Source organism: Bacillus rossius, chromosome 13 (genome assembly GCF_032445375.1).
Source record: "Bacillus rossius redtenbacheri isolate Brsri chromosome 13, Brsri_v3, whole genome shotgun sequence".
NCBI classification, from domain to species: domain Eukaryota; kingdom Metazoa; phylum Arthropoda; class Insecta; order Phasmatodea; family Bacillidae; genus Bacillus; species Bacillus rossius.
Window position 1 is genome coordinate 17,612,526 of NC_086340.1, and position 18,807 is coordinate 17,631,332.

Genomic DNA, 18,807 nt, shown 5'->3' on the forward strand with positions numbered 1-18,807 from the left:
ACGTTTGGATTGTCGCTTACCGTTGCAGGGTACAGTTCCTTTGTTCTCACAGGAGTAATCTTACCATGACCGAAGGACCACACGTAAATCCGCAATATATTACCTAAGAATATAGTACCCACTGGATTCACCACACCAGCCCTGTATCCCACAACCAGAATTGCGTGCACTGTTCACCCGTTGTCCTTCACAACATTGCATCCCACTCACACCATGTTCTGGCTGTGACTCACTCTCATTAAAAAAAACTGACTGGCCGCAAAGGTGTTTTATAACTGTACCTTTGAACTGTCTGTGCCACCAACAACCCATAGTTCATGCACCATGCACAACATCTTCAGCCTAGTCTATACTACATCTTCATGTGGTAGAGAAAATTAGGGTGTCCAGCTTCCGGGAAAACAGGGAAACCTGGCATTTTAAGGGAATTTTGAAAGTTAGGAAAAATCAGGGAAAAGTAAACAAAATACCTTTTTACCCGAAAATACTGTGACTGAGTATAATGCTGCCTCAGATTTTTTTGTTTATGAGTTTATGAAAAAGACTTTATGAAGTGGAAATCACAGTACAAGTACATAGCTTTTGAAAATTGTTCAAACTAATAAATTTATTCATTATTTACTAGACATTTTCTAGTGCCACTTTCATCATTAGTGATTTACACGGCCTGCTTTGTAGGAACAAGCCATGGTCAGAAAAAAATGGGGTTTTTAACTGTAGTTCAAAAGTGGTTCTTAATAAAGCAAAGAATACTGTGATGTATCATGAGAGGGTGAAAGAGGAGGCCACAGTGAAGAGAAGCAGAAGGAAGTGGAAGGAACAAACTCCATTTCTACCCTCTTCCTCATTCCATGGTCCAAGTGTTATCCTCTCGTCTGTCACTCTGTGCGGAGGGTCAGGAAGCCCCTGGACTAAAATGGCATAAGTGACGTAGTTTACAGGCAGAGCTTGTAGTTCAACTAAGTTGTTCCCATTGGCAAGATACAAGTTTGCGGTTTTAATGGGAAATACCCCTCCCCCACTTTAAGTTTCAGCAGTTTTGGTAAAGAATCCTCCCATTATTGTCAGGAAAATACGGTACATGTTACGGAATTCAAATAAAATGGTTAAACTAGGCTTCAACCTGAATCAATAACCCATGCATATTGTATTTGGGTTGAAATTTTTTTTTTTATTATTATGATGCTGATGTGCCAAGTATTTTTGAGCAAAATTGTACTTATATAATGGCAGGCCAGGTGGAGTTAAATCGTCAATGTATCACTGCGTTGAAGAATCCGCATCTAGCCGATTAGGAAGTAGCGCAAAACTTTAGATACACATTTAGATACACATTTTCTTGGTCAGCAAAAAACTTTTTAAAGAGTTGGAAAATTCAGGAAGAAATTTTTTTTTAAGACTATTTAGTATTTACACTACAAAACCACTGTATACTCTTGCGAATGCTAGCATTTTCTTCATTGTGACAACTTCAGAACCCAGCAACTCAATTACAAAGTGTGTTTTGAGATAGATTGCAGGATAATATGCAAAAAAAAAATCTTTGGTATTACAGAAATAACTGTAGTTGGATTAAGTAATTAATAGTTTACTGCTAATTGATTTATTTTTCTTTTGTGGACCTAAATAATTTGCAAATTTTATGGGTGTAGCAAACTTATACATAATAAAAATTTTGAGATTTTAATTATGTTATGATACTTTACTAGTCAGGTGAAAATATTTATTTTTTAAGCTACTTTGTACGTCAAAATTTGGTTCAGATGTACCATCAGAAGTTACTGTTTAATCTATGTATTTACAAGCATTTTGCAGTTTACTCGTGTGTATGATATAAACTTTTTTTTTGTTTACTTCTGCCATGTTTCCAGAGTTTGCTGGGCAGCTTCTTCAGGAAGGGCCGACTCCGAGGGCAGGGAAGAAGTCTGACCAAGCCCACCCGCCGATTCATCCGACCAAGTACGCTCACAACTTGCAAGGTAAGATACAGTTGAGCGGTTCAAATGTTGATGACCTAAATCTCAGTCTACAAGTTGTGCAGCAGTCCTGTTTGTGCATTTCGTTCCAAAATGTCTGAAGTAGGGATGGGTCGATTCCACATTTATTCGATTCCGATTCACAATTTCCCTAGATTCCAAGTTGAATACCAATTCTAAAACTCAATTTTTCTTTCTGAATGAATGAAATTATAAAAATTTAAGCAAGAAGATTAACCTGAAGAATAACACTTAAAAGTCAAAATATGCATACATTTTCGTAAAATTTACATTTTGAAAAGTGTGCAAGTTTTGTAAAATATTTAACTAAAACTAATCGAAATCCATGATTTTGTGTTCTTGTGGAATTCCTCTCTCCTGCCATGATCTTGAACAGTCCTGATTGTTGTGTTTCACTTGATTGACGTCCGTCAACATTTACACTGAAATTAAAACACTAACTTATAATATATTTTCTGTTTATCGTGATTGGAATTCACAATAGATTTAATAATAGTGCAAGCTAGTGTAATAACAGAAAATGAGACATCAACATAAACGTGAATACAGTACATTTTGTACAAAATTTTGTTTACACACGGGAAGCAACATGTTATGCATAAAAATAAATCTTTGGCATTCAGTTTAATAAGTTATATTTGGTAAATCCAATTTTTAACTTAAGTTATTTTAAGCTAAAACTATTTATCTAAAAGTCTTAAAAATATAACTGGAAATTAGCTTTAGTATACTAAAGACTAAAAAAAATTAAACTAAAATGTTTATGAATAACACATTTGGCCAGCCTGCATTAAATTATTTCCCTCAACGTGGCGTCATAATTGCTTGTTGACGTTGGAAGTGATCAATGTTATTTTAACGTGAGGAGAGAAAAGTTATGTTAATGTTGTGTTTATGAAATAAATCTGTTATGTTGAAATGAGTTTACAATGTTTCCCCCACAAGTACGAAAATCTGTCTTTGGTTGATACAGTGTTAAGGGTGAATGTAGGTGATTGTGATCATGATCTAACCTTAACATAATTTACGGAATTTTTAGTGTATTAATGGTAGGCAAGTTGCATAAACATTGTCAGCTTACTGGCTGGAAAATACGCAATTGTGGAAAGAATCAATTTATGTGAATCTAGTTTATATCCAAATTATTGAATGTTTTAAGACCTACCATTCTAAAAACAGGAGTTTCTTTTGACATGATGTAATGCTTTTTTTCCATGGTGGCACTGTACTTTAATATGTATATTCTCCTCCAGGTAATGAGTCCCGAGTTTATGAGTTTGTGGTGCGCCACTTCCTGGCGTGCTGCTCAAAGGACGCAGAAGGACTGGAGACCATCGTAGACATAGACATCAACGAAGAAAAAGTGAGTGGTTCTGCCGTGATTAGTAAGGGCAGACACTTGAGTGTCAGCTACCTGTGGGCTGCCGGGTGTCAGCCTCATTATTGTGAACTGTGAGCGATGGTGCTGTGAAATTGAGATAAAGCTGTTTTGTATGCAACTTTCTGTTAAAAGTCACACAGCAGTAGGATGTGCACAAGATCTGGTACTACATCCTCACATAGTGAGGGGTAAAGCTTGATTATCCACTTGGTCTCTTGGTCTGAAACAAGGCACCAATGTGCTTCTCAGCCTAGTCTCGTATCGCCAAGTTTTTTGATCACTAACAGAAAGGTCGCACACCCTGGTCACAGCACCACTTTGGCACGAGTTAGTTGTAACAATCCAACACGTGCCTTCCCCGGCACTTGTCCCTGTACTCTGGAGACTGGAGATCCCTTCCCTAGGCTGTTTATTATGCCCATTTGGCCCCCTTGACACACACTAGTAATTGTCCCTATAATACCAACTAAGGATGGGTCGATTCCACATTTCTTCGATTCCGATTCAGGTTCCACGATTTCCCTCGATTCAAGGCTCGATTCTGATTCTAATTCCTAATCGTACACTCTTTCTGAATGGAATTATAGAAATTCAAGCAGAAGGTTAACCTAAAGAATAACACTTAAGAAGTCTAAATATACATACATTTTATTAAAATTTACATTTGAAAAACTTGCAAGTATTAAAATACATAATTAAAACTGATCAAAATCTATGTCCCTGTAACATTTGTGTTACATATCCGCCATTTTAGAGCTTGTGTGAATTATGTGTAATTTTCTATTTAAATTTCTTTTTTTTTTTTTACTTATTTTTCTGTTAATTATATAGTAAATTTTTATTTCTTTTATTAATTATTTTTTAGTGATGGGTCGAATCCCATTTTTCCCGAATCTGAATCTCGAATCCGAATCCCAAACAGTACCTCGAATCCACCCCTCGAATCCGAATCCAGATCTCAAGGGTTAATTATAAAATAATTTATAAGTTAAGAGAAAAAATTAACATTATGCAGAATTAATTAACCCTTTAAATTTTTATTTAAAAAACCCAAGGATTTTGGCACGGTCTGGATCAAGATGATTCCGTTTTTGGTCACATATGTTTCCTGCAGTGCTGAACAAACGTTCAGAGAACACTGTCGCAGGTGGTGAACACAAATATTGTTTGGGCAGTTTACCGTATTTACTCGTGTATAGCGCGCCCTCGTGTATAGCGCGCACCACGATTTTTGCAACTAATTCCAAAGAAAAAAAAAATTGAAATTTTTTTTTCTCCCATAAATAAATTTTACTAACATTTTGTGGTACCTGATTATTTAAATTGATGTGTGGTGATGCGTCAGGAAAATACATAAACTCTGCTGTCTAAACGGAAGATAATGAAGCGCTATATCGTCACAACTGGTACGTGGAAGGAAGGAAGGAAGGGAGGGAGGCGTGCCGCGCTACGTTGCTAAGCTGGCGCGGAGAACTTGATGACTCACCGGTGAGGAATGGAGGAAGCGAAGAAGTTGCCGGGGGGGGGGGGGGGGAACTGGTGACAACATTCTCTCTTTCTCTCTCTCTCTTTTTACTAGCTTCTGAGCTGGCTTTCTGTAAAGGGGTGAGGTCTAAAAATAAACAAGAGACCATGATGTGCGAGCTTGCGCGCGCGCGTGTGCGTGTGTGTGTGTGTGTGTGAAACAGAGGCCTTGTTGCTTGTGCGTATGTGTGGGGGCTGGCCAGAAACGTCACCCGTCACCCGGCAGTTAACGACTTCCACTCCCCCCCCCCCCCCCCCCCCCCCCCAAAAAAAAATTTTTTTTTTCCCGTGTATAGCGCGCATCCTTATTTTTTTCCTTTACTTGAGGGGAAAAAAGGGCGCGCTATACACGAGTATATACGGTATGTAGCCTGGGTGAACACGCAGACTGAGTTTTCCAGTATTCGAGGATGTTTATTTCTGGGTTAACTGTAGGAACACATAAGAATCTGGTCACTTCATCAATTGCTGTAGAATCCGACTTGGTGGATTTAAGGCATTCAGGCATTATCTGTGAGTACAGTGATTCATGTATCCACGGAAATCGGAAAACGAAATTCAACATCCGACGGAAGAATATTTTGTAGTTACCAACTTGACATTTGTTTAAAGTCCCAAATGAAGATAGACGCTTTCCTGAAATATTTAATGGAAACTGAAAGGCGCCATCTTGGCTTCAATGGTTTTAGGCCATAAGAAATATTGTCGTGCATCTTTTAAAATTAAGCCTCACTAAAGCCTAGTGATTAATGTGACTGAAGTTAAAAATGACGGGGTGTTTGCTCTAGTTTACCCATTAAAATTTTTTATATTAATATTAGTTATTTTTTGTGTTGCTCAAAATAATTGGCTAACAAATTCATTGGTTGACCATGATGGAATTCTCAGATAATACATATTTTAACGTTGGTAGTCTACACAAACCAAACTTGGTCCTAAAAAAATTCATAAATAGAACGTGTATCAGAAAATTTAAATTAAACGATTAAAATAATAATTGTATAATGTATTCATTTTTGTCATTCATTATTTCTTTGTTATTACTACATGTGCGACCGTAACTTGTGATGAAAGTCGGCATTATTGTTGTATTACTAAGTAACAGATTTCTCGGTATAGTTATTTAAAAAAAAAAAACAAGATTCATATTACTAGTCTAGATCTTAAATGTGCTTTATTTTATTTTTTAGCATATTCTGAGAATACATCTGTGATTTATGCCTTATTTAATGCCAATGTAGCGACAATGCATCCATGTTCATGAATATAAAGTAAGTTTCCCAAATCAGTACATGCTTCATAATTTTTTTTATATAATAATGAATTAAAAGTACAATACAGTAGAACTTTGTTAATACATGATGCGCTAATTCGGGAGTCGGATAATCCGGGACGATTTCAAAGAGCAGAAAAAGAAAGAGAAGTAAAAATTGTCAGCGCTTAAAATTAACGTCACGCGGGCCAGCGGCCCTTCTTCTAGTGTGTCTTTTGCTGGCTCTCAGCATGTTGGTGCTGCTGTTCCAAGTCTTCCATCTGCTGGGCCAAACACTGCAAGCCATCGCGCCAAACTCTGCAACTATTTGTACGGACCCTTTGTGTCGCCCCCCTTTCAGCGGTCACATTTGTCACTCTTTAAACTTGAGGGGGATGTCCTGACTTCTGCTTCCCCGTCTCCCTTTGTTTGTTTCCACCCGCCAACGTGTGCCAACGCACGGCAGGGACGATCTTATCTTTCTCTCTTCGGCTGTTGTAAATGACCGTGAACTAATGGCTAGGCAGTGCTGTATTTTTTTAAGCCGAGACACTAATTCGAAGATGGCCGGCCCTTACCGTGAACAGATTATCCGGGTTTATTTATTTTTTTTACAGGATTTCAATTATCCCGTCATCGGCGGGTCCCAATTAACACGAATAATGGGGATTTACTATTTTTTTTCCATCTGCTGCGAAGACGCAGTAAGCCTCGGGAGATGTTACGGCACATGACCTTGGCCTTAACCCAGCTGCACACCGGTGTCTGAGAAGCTTGACAAGACCTTCCGGGCTTTAATCGCTAGTCCGTGAAATTCGGTAATCCGTGATTATCTCGGTCCCGACCATCACGTATTAACGAGGTTCTACTGTACCTCAATAGGATGTGTTCCAAGGAAAACATAAACAGGCCAAGTAAATTGTAAGCATTTAAGTTTTTAAAGTACTACATTTACATCAATATTTTTCCTCGAATCCCGAATCTTTTCCTTCGAATTTCGAATCTTTCGAATACTAGAGATTCGGTGGGATTCGATGATTCGAGGATTCGACCGGCCCATCATTATTTTTATTTAGGTTCAGAAGAAATGGGAGGTACTGGCCATTTATCACAAGCCGAAGGCCATAATTTGCATGCAAATTAATATTTATGATTTTATAATTTCAGTGTACGATATTAAATGATTATTTTTAATGTATGTAGGCCTAAATATAATATATAAACTATATAAGACTGAATATATGGTCAGAACGTTTTTTTTTTGTCCCGCTAAAGTATGGGCGTGTGGTCGTTACGTTAGTCAGAGAGGAGGTGTGACATGAGATATTCCAGCTGATGGGCTGAGAGTAGTTTCGCACGAGCAATGAGACGGTGCACATCGGCGGGCTGCCACCCCAAATTTGCAACGTCGCAGAATTTTATGTTCATTTAATAATATGCATTTACCTGTTCCCTTTAGCGTGGGTTGCTTTTTACATGAAGTTAGGGCTTTTGTTGCAAAGTTCCTGTTATGGTGTGCATTTTGAAAGTGGCCCGAGGCCAGGGGCGGGAGTTGTTGCCTTTAGTAGGCCCAGCAGCCAACCCCTTGTCAGTCACTACCCCGGATAATTGAGAGTTTACTGTAATTCGTTACCTATGTTCTGTATTGCAGAAAACAAATCAAAATCTGAATAAATTTTCTATTCAAGCATGTTACATTCTTTTCATTAAAATTATTTTTTGTAAATTATTTCCACGTGCTGTGGTTATCCATATGTGAATAATTTGATAAAATCATTTGATTTGAAATGTTAAATTGAATACGTACGTAACAAGTTATTCAATTTTAACACTAAATTTTCAAACATTCGCAGATTTCTTGATGAAGGCTAGCAATACATAAAAGTGTGTTTTGGGCCCTGCCTTTAAAGTGTTTTATCATACGTGTTCAGGACAATGTTTAAATATGTTTTACTGCACAGGATTGTTTGCGTGTTTCAGTTTGTGGCTAGTGGGCTGATGATCATCAAGCGCAACTACCTGGACGTGTACCCATACGAGAAGTGGACAGGCAAAGAGATCCACGTGTACCGGCAGGGTCAGACTTTTGAACCCACGAGTATCGAGATGACCGACGGCAACACAACTGCCCCGAACCTCCTCACGGAGGCTGACCTCATCGCGTTGATGGAGAAGCACGGCATTGGTAAGGGGACGTCGCCCCCCGTCAACGCACTGAAGTTGTTCAGTCTTGTGTTTCAAGTTTTGCATTTGGGCACTGTTGCCGAATGTTGGACCCCACCAGTGAGGTAACCCGGATCGCAGTAGTGGTAGGCGAGTGATCCGACCATGCCTTATGGATGAGGAGTCTGCGATTATTTAAAAAAATATATTCTACAGCCGTGAATAATTTTGATATTAAATATATGTATGTGTATAATTTAATATTTGATGTATGTGAATAATTTTCATATTTGTTGTTCATGAATTATTTGATATTCAAATTCAATTCAAAAATTCAAATAGGATTTTATTATTATTATTATTATTATTTATTTATTACTTAAGCGAGACACAAGATACATCAAGCACAAAAAAAATGTATTTCAAAAATATGTAATATTTATGAAGCTAAGATGATTTATTGAAAATTAAGAGTTTTTTTTTCTGCGACATTATTCACGCATTGTTACATATAACAAATCTGTGGTACTGATATCATTTTCTAGCCATACCTACTCTATTTTTGTGTAAACATAATTAGGTGGATTGCATGATTTTTTTTCCCTGTATTCTTGTGAAGAGTAGGGGGGGGGGGTTTTTTCCCTGTATTCTTGTGAAGAGTGGGGGGTGGGGGGGGGAAGTTTCACTATATGTTAAACAGTGATGATTCGTAAAATATTCAATTCCATGAGTAATTTATTTTTGATTCAAATAAGAACCAGTGTTGGCAGAAGCCTTGCGGATGTACGGATGTATGCAGGCACGGACGCCACCCACGCGGACCACATAGAGACCATCAAGTCCCGGCTGTACGTGGGCCTGGAGAACGACGTGCACTTCGTGCCGGGCCAGCTGGGCATGGGGCTGGTGGAGGGCTACGACTCCATGGGCTTCCCCATGAGCAAGCCGAACCTGCGGGCGGAGCTGGAGGCCGACCTCAAGAGGATCTGCGAGGGCGCCAAGGACCCCGCGGCGGTGCTGCGGGAGCAGATCGACAAGTACCGGGACGTCTTCAGGATGGCCCTCGCCGAGGTGCGTAGTGGTCCTGTGGTTCACCTCTTGCTGCTACCTTTGAATATATATATACTGTATGGAAGTCGCCAGCCCAGGTTAAAATTTCTAATACGGTTTTGAGGTAGTTGGTTAATCCACCGCCGCAATCGCCACCATCTCTAGGGGCATCGACTTGTGGTGGTCCCTAGCGGACAAGTGTCGAACTCTTTAAACACCCCTTCCCCACCCTCCCTCAAACACGCGTTGTCCTCCACCCACCCTCTACCCCACCTCTCTTCCCTACAGTTTTGTGACGCACAAACTCCCGTTGAACGACCTTGAGCTGCTGTGAATGTTGGGTGGGGGGGTGCGGGGGGGATGACAGCGGGCGACAGTGCTGCGCTCTAACGTGCAAATAACAACCTAAGACGATACAGGGCGTTAACGGCAGCGCACTGCAGCGGTGAAGTTCCCAAGCTGCTCATCATACGCTCCTGAAAAACGTAGAGTAAATCCTATCCACTCGCGACTTCTGTACAGTATATATATTCAAAGCTACTACTGTATCATCGTGCCAGATAGAAGAGTCAGATTAGTGATGGGTTGGTGCCGCTTCCTGGTTACGCCGGTTCTGGGCAACTCAACCGGCAACGAGAACCGTAAATATAATGTTGGTACCGATACCATGGAAAGCATAAATTTGAAAATACAATAGACTGCCGGAAAAATGCCGCAGTATATCGCTGGTGACCAACACTCACACACATCTTTTTAACTTGTGACAAGTGAATGGTTGGTGAATCTTTGAAAATTGCAGGCGACACTAACAAAGCCTTGCGCCAGCCGCTAGCCCCCGTCCAGATGGAAAGATAACGCCGGCAGGAAGTGTCGGAACGTAAACAGAGTTCCTTTATGTCGAGATCCCATACCTACCTTTTTGTCCCTCTTTTCACTAGCAGACAGGGATCATTTCAACTAAACATAGACCTATAGAAAAATAACAAGGGCTCAATATTATTTTTAAGAACTATCAGAAAAATTAAGTACCATGATTTAAAGTTGTCTAAACTAATTAACTGTAGGTATTACCTACGACGGTTGCAGCTTTATATCACTTATATCTAGAGACCTGGAGATATCGCGACTCATAAATTTGCGAAAACTCACCAAACACTATTAAAAATTGGAAGATTCATTTGCGAACTTATCTGTAAATGATTTTTATCCCGAATTTTTTTATTTATTCACGAATATCCATGAAATTTTTTTTCTTTAATAATAAAACATAAGCATGAATGCACAATAACAATGGTATGCTGAACCATATATATAGTACATTGCATCAGTTAATATAGTATACAATAGGGGTGAGCCGATCACAACATTTGCCGATCATGCCGATGCCAGAAATGTGGTACCGATCATGCCGATTTTTTTGACCGATTAGTGCTTTTTTATGTTGGTTGTAAAATATGCTCCAAGTTACTTAAGTTAAATAATTTTACTTGAAACTACTCATTACTGAATATCCTAAACAAATAGGTTACATATATTTATATGACAAACTTTTGATTTAGACACTGATTATTAGTTGTTTTTCCCATAAACTAATCTGTAAATCTATTAATCCCTTTAACAAAATCTATAACACACTGTTGACCAACTAATCATCATCGTCACACAATTCGAAAATGAATGTTTGTCTATTAATCCCTTTAACAAAATCTATAACACACTGTTGACCAACTAATCATCGTCACACAATTTGAAAATTAATGTTTGTTTACATTTTTCCGCTTTTAAATGCTTTCTGCTTGATATTAAGACGCAGTTCGAACTATATGCCAGCGCCCCCGGCTGACGTGGTATGGCCACTCACGTAAGGCTGTTCCAAACACCGCCACCGTTCGCCCAATCATCTGCTTGCTTTTGTATTTATCGGGTGTCGCTGTTCCAAGCTGACGTCAGTGCCCCGAGCGGTGTGCGTAGGCTTTAAAACTTCGCCTGTTTGTCTTATCTATCCAAACATTATGCCGGAAAGGAAAATAAACGCCGTAGTTTTACGTATTTTTACAGTATATTTTTGAGTTTAACATTATAACGTGAGCGTGTGTAATCTTTTGTTTGCTTTAGTGCATTTATGACTAATGTTCAGTGGCGGCCATGTTGCGGTGTTTGTTTACCAGTGACGAGTAAAAACACTGCGATTTCGTGTTTTAATACTAAATTTCGTGTTTAAACCCTGTGTTATGGCGATCTCGCGTAAAAACTGTACTTTACGGTGATTTCGCGTTTATCGTCGTTTAATCGCGATCGCGAAAAGAACAGGCCCCTATGCATGACTTATTAAATGGTTTGGTGTACTTTTGTTTACTATTTTTTAACAAATGTACTTTTCATTAATATGTTTATTTTTTAAGAATAACTTTACTTAATTTTTTTTCTGCAGAAAAGATTAAAACACGTAAGTAACGTAAATGTTACTTAAGAACGTCAAGCAACAGTTCTGAAGCAAAACATATGTCGGCGCTTTTGTGTTACATAGAGATTTTTTTTGTCTTCAGAAAGCGGTAATCGGCAAAAAGGATTGGCATGCATGAAGCCAATCATGCAAATGAAAAAAATGACCAAAATCGGCCGATCATAATGATCGGCAATCAGCATCGGCTCACCCCTAGTATACAATGTGGGATTCAGTGCTACAAATTATCATATGCTATATCCAAAATTATATTACGTAAAGACAGATTATTGTTGTAGTGCTGGAGCGACAGTGGAATGCAGATATGACATATTTATCTTGGTTTCAGACAACTAGCATTTGAAAAATTATATGTAGCTTAATTGTTCACTGTGTTTTATTATTATTAAATCTGTTAGATTATCATCGAGACATTTTAAAGCCTATCAAAATGAAATCCCTGTCACTGGTGTACGGCAGAAGCTGCCTTCAAGCAGATAACCCAGTATCTTTGAGGCCCCGGGCTGATTCAGCATGCAAAACAAAAACATCCTTTGTTCTGTCCACTTGTCCTTGCTCTAACTGGCCGAGTTTTTTCGTTACTCCCCTTCACCAAGAGGATATTTTTCTCTTTGTATGCCCTTCTGACATGCCTGACCGCCTCAGCACTTCCACCCCAGTCAACCAAATTTTTCACAGCCACAGATTTTCAAGCCAAATGGCCCAATGACAATAATAAAAAAAAATTGAGTATTCTAGGGGTTTGGTTTTGCAAGACAACGGATCCTTTCATCTTTTCAAGGATGTAAATATCTACTGGCTTTTATTTAATTTTTATTTGAAATAAGTATTAAAGTTAGTTTCTCTGATAATATTTTGTTGTAAGTATGGTATAAGTGGGATTAATTTTTTTAAATAATTGCATCTATTGTCACAAGAAACAACTGTGCTACTTGATGGTAGGTGGCTTGTTTGTGGTCTAATTATGGTTAAGTGGGGTGCTGATGAGTCAAGTTAAACAAACACATCATTCATTAGGGCATACTGTATTTTTGGTGTGAATTGAAATTGTGTGCTGGGTAACCTAAAACTGTGAACTGAGAACCGGAAACCGATTTTTCAGAACTGGCAAACTGAGAACCGGGAAAAGAGTAGAACTGATACATCACTAAGACATACATACAGCTCATTGGGCTTTGAGACCATGTCCATGTTTGCAACAAATCAGACAAACCTAATTACAAATTACTGTAAAACCTCATTGTTGCAGCGACCCCTGTATTGCGACCCCTTTTTGAAGAAACGTGAAAAAGTTGTGTTTAAAAATCTAAAATTTGAAGGAAATCGTCCAAAAAAATTGTTGGGCGCACATTTGGCTGTGTTTCTCTTGGTGAGGACTGTACTGAATGTGTTGGAAGTAGACACATTCCCCCATGTCTGATTCTAACTCCTCATTCCCCAAATAACACTTACATGGCACCCGCATGTTTGCCACTCGAGCCAACCACTGTGATATTGCTTGCTCTTGGACACACTGCCCTCAATACTAATTTCTGTTATTACTTGACACCTGGAAATATTGTGATAACGATAACTCAGAAAAAAATGCAACTTATAATGATTATAAATAAATTGTTTCTTCTTTAGCTTTAGCTTTAAGTCCCAAGACTGTCGGTGGGCATGTAACAAATTTAAATAAATAAATAAATAAAAATAAATAAATGTTTCATTGTGTTACAATCTCTAATGACCTCACTCTCAATAAAATAAAATAATAAATACTATATTGGGACAATTTTTGTATTGTATTATTGTATTTTTGTATTCCTCATATGCCAAACAAATGCACAGATGTTTTGTTACATTGTAGGCCAATGTAAATATCAGAATTTTAATACAAAAAAAAATATTGTAGGGTTGAATATTGAGTTTGAATATTGTGTGGAAAAGAAGTTTTTTTTTTTTTTTTTTTTTTTTTTTTTACCTTTTTATAATTTTGTTGATAGTTTTAGTCATGTTTTACTCATACATACTTGTACAAAGTATTTAATGTAAATGGTTGTACATAATTACTTATTACTATTAATGTTGAACACAACTTAAACACTTTTTTTCTACTTGTAATAAAAAAATTTTAGGTTGCATGTTCATCCACGGTTTGAACTTTTGCTCGCCGGGCCCAAGTGGGAATAAGCTTGGGTAGTTATATTGTGCCCATTAATATGTTGAAAATGGATTGAACACATTTGTATCATACAACTGTGACTCTAACCATCAATTTTTATTGTAGTACAAAGAGAGATGGAACATTTTTACTACTCTTAGAATGGACACAAATATTGGTTAGGTATTTCGGAGTGATGGCCTTTTAGACATTTGAAACTCCCGCCAAGTGCTGTCGGACCTGCAGGATGTAGTTAAAAAAAACATGGCGGCACGAGACTAGGCGGTAAGCGCGTCTGTGCCTCAATTTGGGACGTACTCGAGTGTTTCTTCCTTACCACGTAAGAGAACTTGGTTCGGGCGCAGCTTGCTGTCGAAGTGTCTTAAGGGGCCCGCCTCGTCAGGGGTGTATGTGTGTTAGTGAGGCGGGATGATAAGCGCGACGCTCGCTGGTGCTTCCAGCGCGGTATAGCCTCTAAGCGCAAGTCTCTGAACTGGCGCGCAGTCTTCTCGTCGGCACAGGATAACTGTGAAATTTGAGCGGTGACCGTAACATTATATGGCGGAGAAATGAAGATAAAGGTGTTATGCAAGCCCCTTAAGTGCTTTCAAGAATCTGCACTGAATGTTTAATGCCTAAAAATTACTCTGGAAACACGCGTTTTAGGCATTTTAACGCTTCTAAAAATACAGTTTAAAAACTTAATCTGAAATTAAAAGTACTTTTCGGTCCTCAACGAACTCTTAAATGCTATTCGTAAATAGGCCCCATTCGGATATCTTGAGTAGTTTTGAAATCACGTTTTTCCTGAAGCTCTGCACACCGTATGTGTGCCCTGGTAGGCGGGCCCCTTAAGTTGCAAACGAAACACGGAGTGTGTTGGTAACGGAGTGTCGGGTCTCGCGCCGTGTGGGCACAGGCGGCCAAGCTGGACGCCGCGCTGGCGCGGTACCTGCAGGAGCGGGCGCGGGAGCCCGGCCCGGAGGACCAGGAGCTGGTCCCGGAGGAGGCCTCCCGGCCGGCGATGCCCTGCCCGCGGTGCGGCCTGCACATGGTGGTGAGGCAGCGTCGCGAGGGCCAGGGCTTCTTCCTCAGCTGCATGGGCTACCCCGACTGCCGCTCCGCCGTCTGGTTCCCCGGCAGCGTGGAGCGGCTGGCCGTCTCCGACCACACCTGCCCGCAGGTGCTGCTTTGCAACTGCATTTATTTTATACCCTAGACATTTACCCAAAGGCGAAAGCTGTGCAAAAAAGTCTGTAAAAAATTAAATAAAGGCAATACAAAAATTTTGTTATAAAATACCGTGTTTTCTCGCATAATCGTCGCACATTTTATTTTAAATTAAGTTTGAAAAGTAGGGGTCTGACGATGATGCGTAAAAAAAATTTTTTTGTTAGATAAAGTTATTCATAAAAACAAAACCCATTCATGGAAAGTACGTTTATTTAAAAAGTGAAATATAAAAGAGCATGCTAACAATTTAAATTAATAAGAAGTCATGTAACAAAAACCTTTCTTTAACTTGAAATATAAAAAACAATATCTGTGATCCGAATGCGAGCCTGAACAAACTCGTAACTATCGTAGTACACCACGAAAGAGTGCGGGACATCAGATGGAGTTAACTTGGCACTCAACAGAGAGCGCGCGTTGCATGCACTCTGCGAGATATCAATATTCGGCTACGTCTGCGCACTCTATATGGAAAGCAACATAACCAAACAGAGAGCGTGCTTTGCATGCACTCAGCGAGATATCGATACTCTGCTATGTGTGCGTGCTCTATACGGGCAGCAACATAACCAAACATTAATGATTGCAACGAGCGCTAGCTACATTATTGTAAGCGGTACACCGCGGCGACGCAGAACAGATGGTCATAACGTTTAAAAAGTCTTTAAGAGAAAATTTACACATGTTAAAACTTCGTATTTCCGTTAATTAAATAAATATGAGGTAATGTCCGAATAAATATTAGATTTCTATTTTAAAATACATTGTTTTATATGGAAAAAATACCCACACAAAGCGCTCGGAATCTAATAGCGGGACCAAAAACATCATGCGACGTTTACGCGAGAGGTTTTTTATTCAAATTTGGACGCCCTAAAATATGGGTGCGACGATTACGCGAGTGTGACGATTATGCGATAAAAGAGGGTATTCGTTACTTCTAAAATTGTGTATCAAATGTTTTTATTTTCTTTTATTTCCTAAAAATTGTTTTTTATACACTATGAATTGAAGCTTAAGTATATTTTTTTTGTTAAGAAAAAGCCTTTTTTCCAAAAACAAAATTTTTTTTTTCCCCAACTTATTTTCAATAATTCCTTAAGAAGGCATTTTGATGTGTATAGTAGTTTACCATTCTAAAGAGAGGTTGGGTACACTTAAAGGACTATGAAATTGTGTGATCGGAGGGGTTAGGTTGCTAACAAAAAAAATACTGTGAAATGGTGTGAATAGTTAGGTTAAATACATTAAAATTTATATAAATTAGTAAGGATGTTTGGTTAGCTTAAGTTACCTATGTAAATTTTAAATTTGTTAAATTTGCTATCACAGCGACCTTATAGAGAATGTTTTAAAAACATGTTGAGAAATTTAAAAAAAGAAGTTTCACTATTTTTGTCCTTGTTGTCTGATATGAGGTTGCAGCTGTCCTATAATAATAAGTCGGTTAATCTCTACTGTACTTCTAAAATGTCTCGTTTCACTTATGTATGTTATTTGTTTGTTGCCGCTGTGGCTGCAGTGCGGACCCCAAGTGCACAAACTGGACTTCAAGTTCCGGCACAACTCCATGATTCCTTTCTGTGGAGACAACTACCTGGGGTGCGTCGGGGGCTGTGACCAGATGCTGCTGGAGGCGTTGAACGTCAGGCTTCCGGTCGGAGGGCGCGCAGGTGTGGTATCATCCAAGCACAGTCAGCAGTCAAAGATTAGTTCGCCTCAAGTATTCATACGACTCCATATGTGCCGAACAACCAAAACGTTTGTTCGGTAAATGCTTATTCTATGTAAAATATTTTATCATGATAAAAAAATTCAACTGAATTAATTTAAATTATTGGGTTTCATACACTTTGCTTAACATAGTTAAACATTGATTTAATTTAATCACCAAACCTTTTTTTCTAGGTGTTGTGTTTTGTTCATCAGTTTCATCGTTCATTTTTTTTTTCCTGACTCGGTTCTTTCTGCAGAGAGTTTCGTATGTCTGTGTTATCTCACATCTAGGCACAAGATTATACGGTGGATTGCGATTAAACTGACATATCAACAAAAAGTAAGTCAGTACACCATAGCGCAACAAAATGCAACTAAAATCTACATATTTATTATTTGTACCACCATGCCCACCAACAGTTGGGAAACTTTTAAGGTAGGCACAACATAAATACGACCAAACAGATACATTCAAACTCGCACGGATAAAAAAAATGTAGAAAGGACAAAATGGAGACACTGCATGTAGGCACCACTCGCAGGCAACACACACATGAAGGCCCTACATTCACACAGGACGGACACAGAACACAAAAATCAAATAAATAGTGCATCTAACAATTTTCTAAGTTCAGCAAGTGTCGTTCAAATTGGTTTGGTAAATTTTTTTGATAAATAATTTCCAAGAATTTGTTTTGAATGTTTTCAATTTTTTATCTTTATGATTTATTTAAGTTGTTCCAGATAACCGAACCATATTTTAATTTGGATCTGAGTACAAATAAATAAAGTGAAAGAGTAGAATCAATGTTTAATGCATGATAAGTTATAAATTTAATTCAGGCTAAGATTCTATGTGAAGAAAAAATCAAGATTAATTTGATGATGGAAGTATAGCTTTGAATCAAGTGCGATGCCTAGATAATTTATGAAAGGAGCTGTAGAAATTGGTGTGTTATCTAGTTTATAATCATATTAATTATCTAGTGAACATAATGATATTGGATTGTCCTTTATTAAGTGTAACAAGATTGGAATTACACCATTTTAAATAATATTCGGATTTAAGTAGCTGACAGCCATTTTTTTTAAATATAATCATATTAATTATCTAGTGAACATAATGATATTGGATTGTCCTTTATTAAGTGTGACAAGATTGGAATTACGCCATTTTCAATAATATCATATTTAAGTAGCTGACAAACATTTTTTAAACACACAAATGCTTAATATATTTTTATTGTTCCAAGTAGTTCTGTCCTAAAATTTTTCTGAAGATATTTAAATCATCAGCAAATAACAGATGTGAAGAATGATTTATAACATTAATAAAAAATGTTTGAATAGGAAGGGTGATAAAGAGTACCTATCACCTTGTGGGACACCAAAACTAGCATAATATATAGAGAAATTATGATTGTTAATTGAAACAAAAAATCCCTTTTTATGATATCTAGAGAGCTAACTTAATATGTATCACATAAACCAGATTTTGATAATTTATCAAGCAATATAGAGTGATTCACTGTACCAAAATCTTTTGCCAGATCAATGTTGCAAGCATCTAACTGACCTGTATTTGCTACTTCAGAGTAGTATATACATACAGAGGATTTATAAAGGTAAGTAGATAAATAATATGCTATCTTTGTAAATAAACATTATTCATAAAAGATAAAAACAATAACAAATTCTGTTCAAAGAATGAAATTAGCCTAAAAATAAAACTACATGCAGTAGAATCCCGCCGATGCGACCCCCCTCTGATGCGTCCATTCCGTTTATACGACCGTTTTTGAGAAACCATGAAAAATTTGAGCAGAGAAAGTCGAAAATTTGAGTAAAATCGGCTGAAAAACAAGTCTGATACACTTTGTTGGG

At 38.1% G+C, this 18,807-nt stretch overlaps 1 protein-coding gene across 2 annotated transcripts in view; it reads left to right on the forward strand.

The window, feature by feature from the left end:
• LOC134538289 (DNA topoisomerase 3-alpha) overlaps positions 1-18,807 on the forward strand; it is a 51,643-nt gene that overhangs the window by 17,448 nt on the left and 15,388 nt on the right. For both annotated transcript variants that reach the window (XM_063379466.1, XM_063379467.1), the window contains exons 8-13: positions 1,872-1,979; positions 3,251-3,360; positions 8,135-8,339; positions 9,117-9,388; positions 14,894-15,157; positions 16,730-16,880. In XM_063379466.1, coding sequence (XP_063235536.1) covers positions 1,872-1,979; positions 3,251-3,360; positions 8,135-8,339; positions 9,117-9,388; positions 14,894-15,157; positions 16,730-16,880 — 1,110 coding nt within the window. The remainder of the gene's footprint in view (positions 1-1,871; positions 1,980-3,250; positions 3,361-8,134; positions 8,340-9,116; positions 9,389-14,893; positions 15,158-16,729; positions 16,881-18,807) is intronic.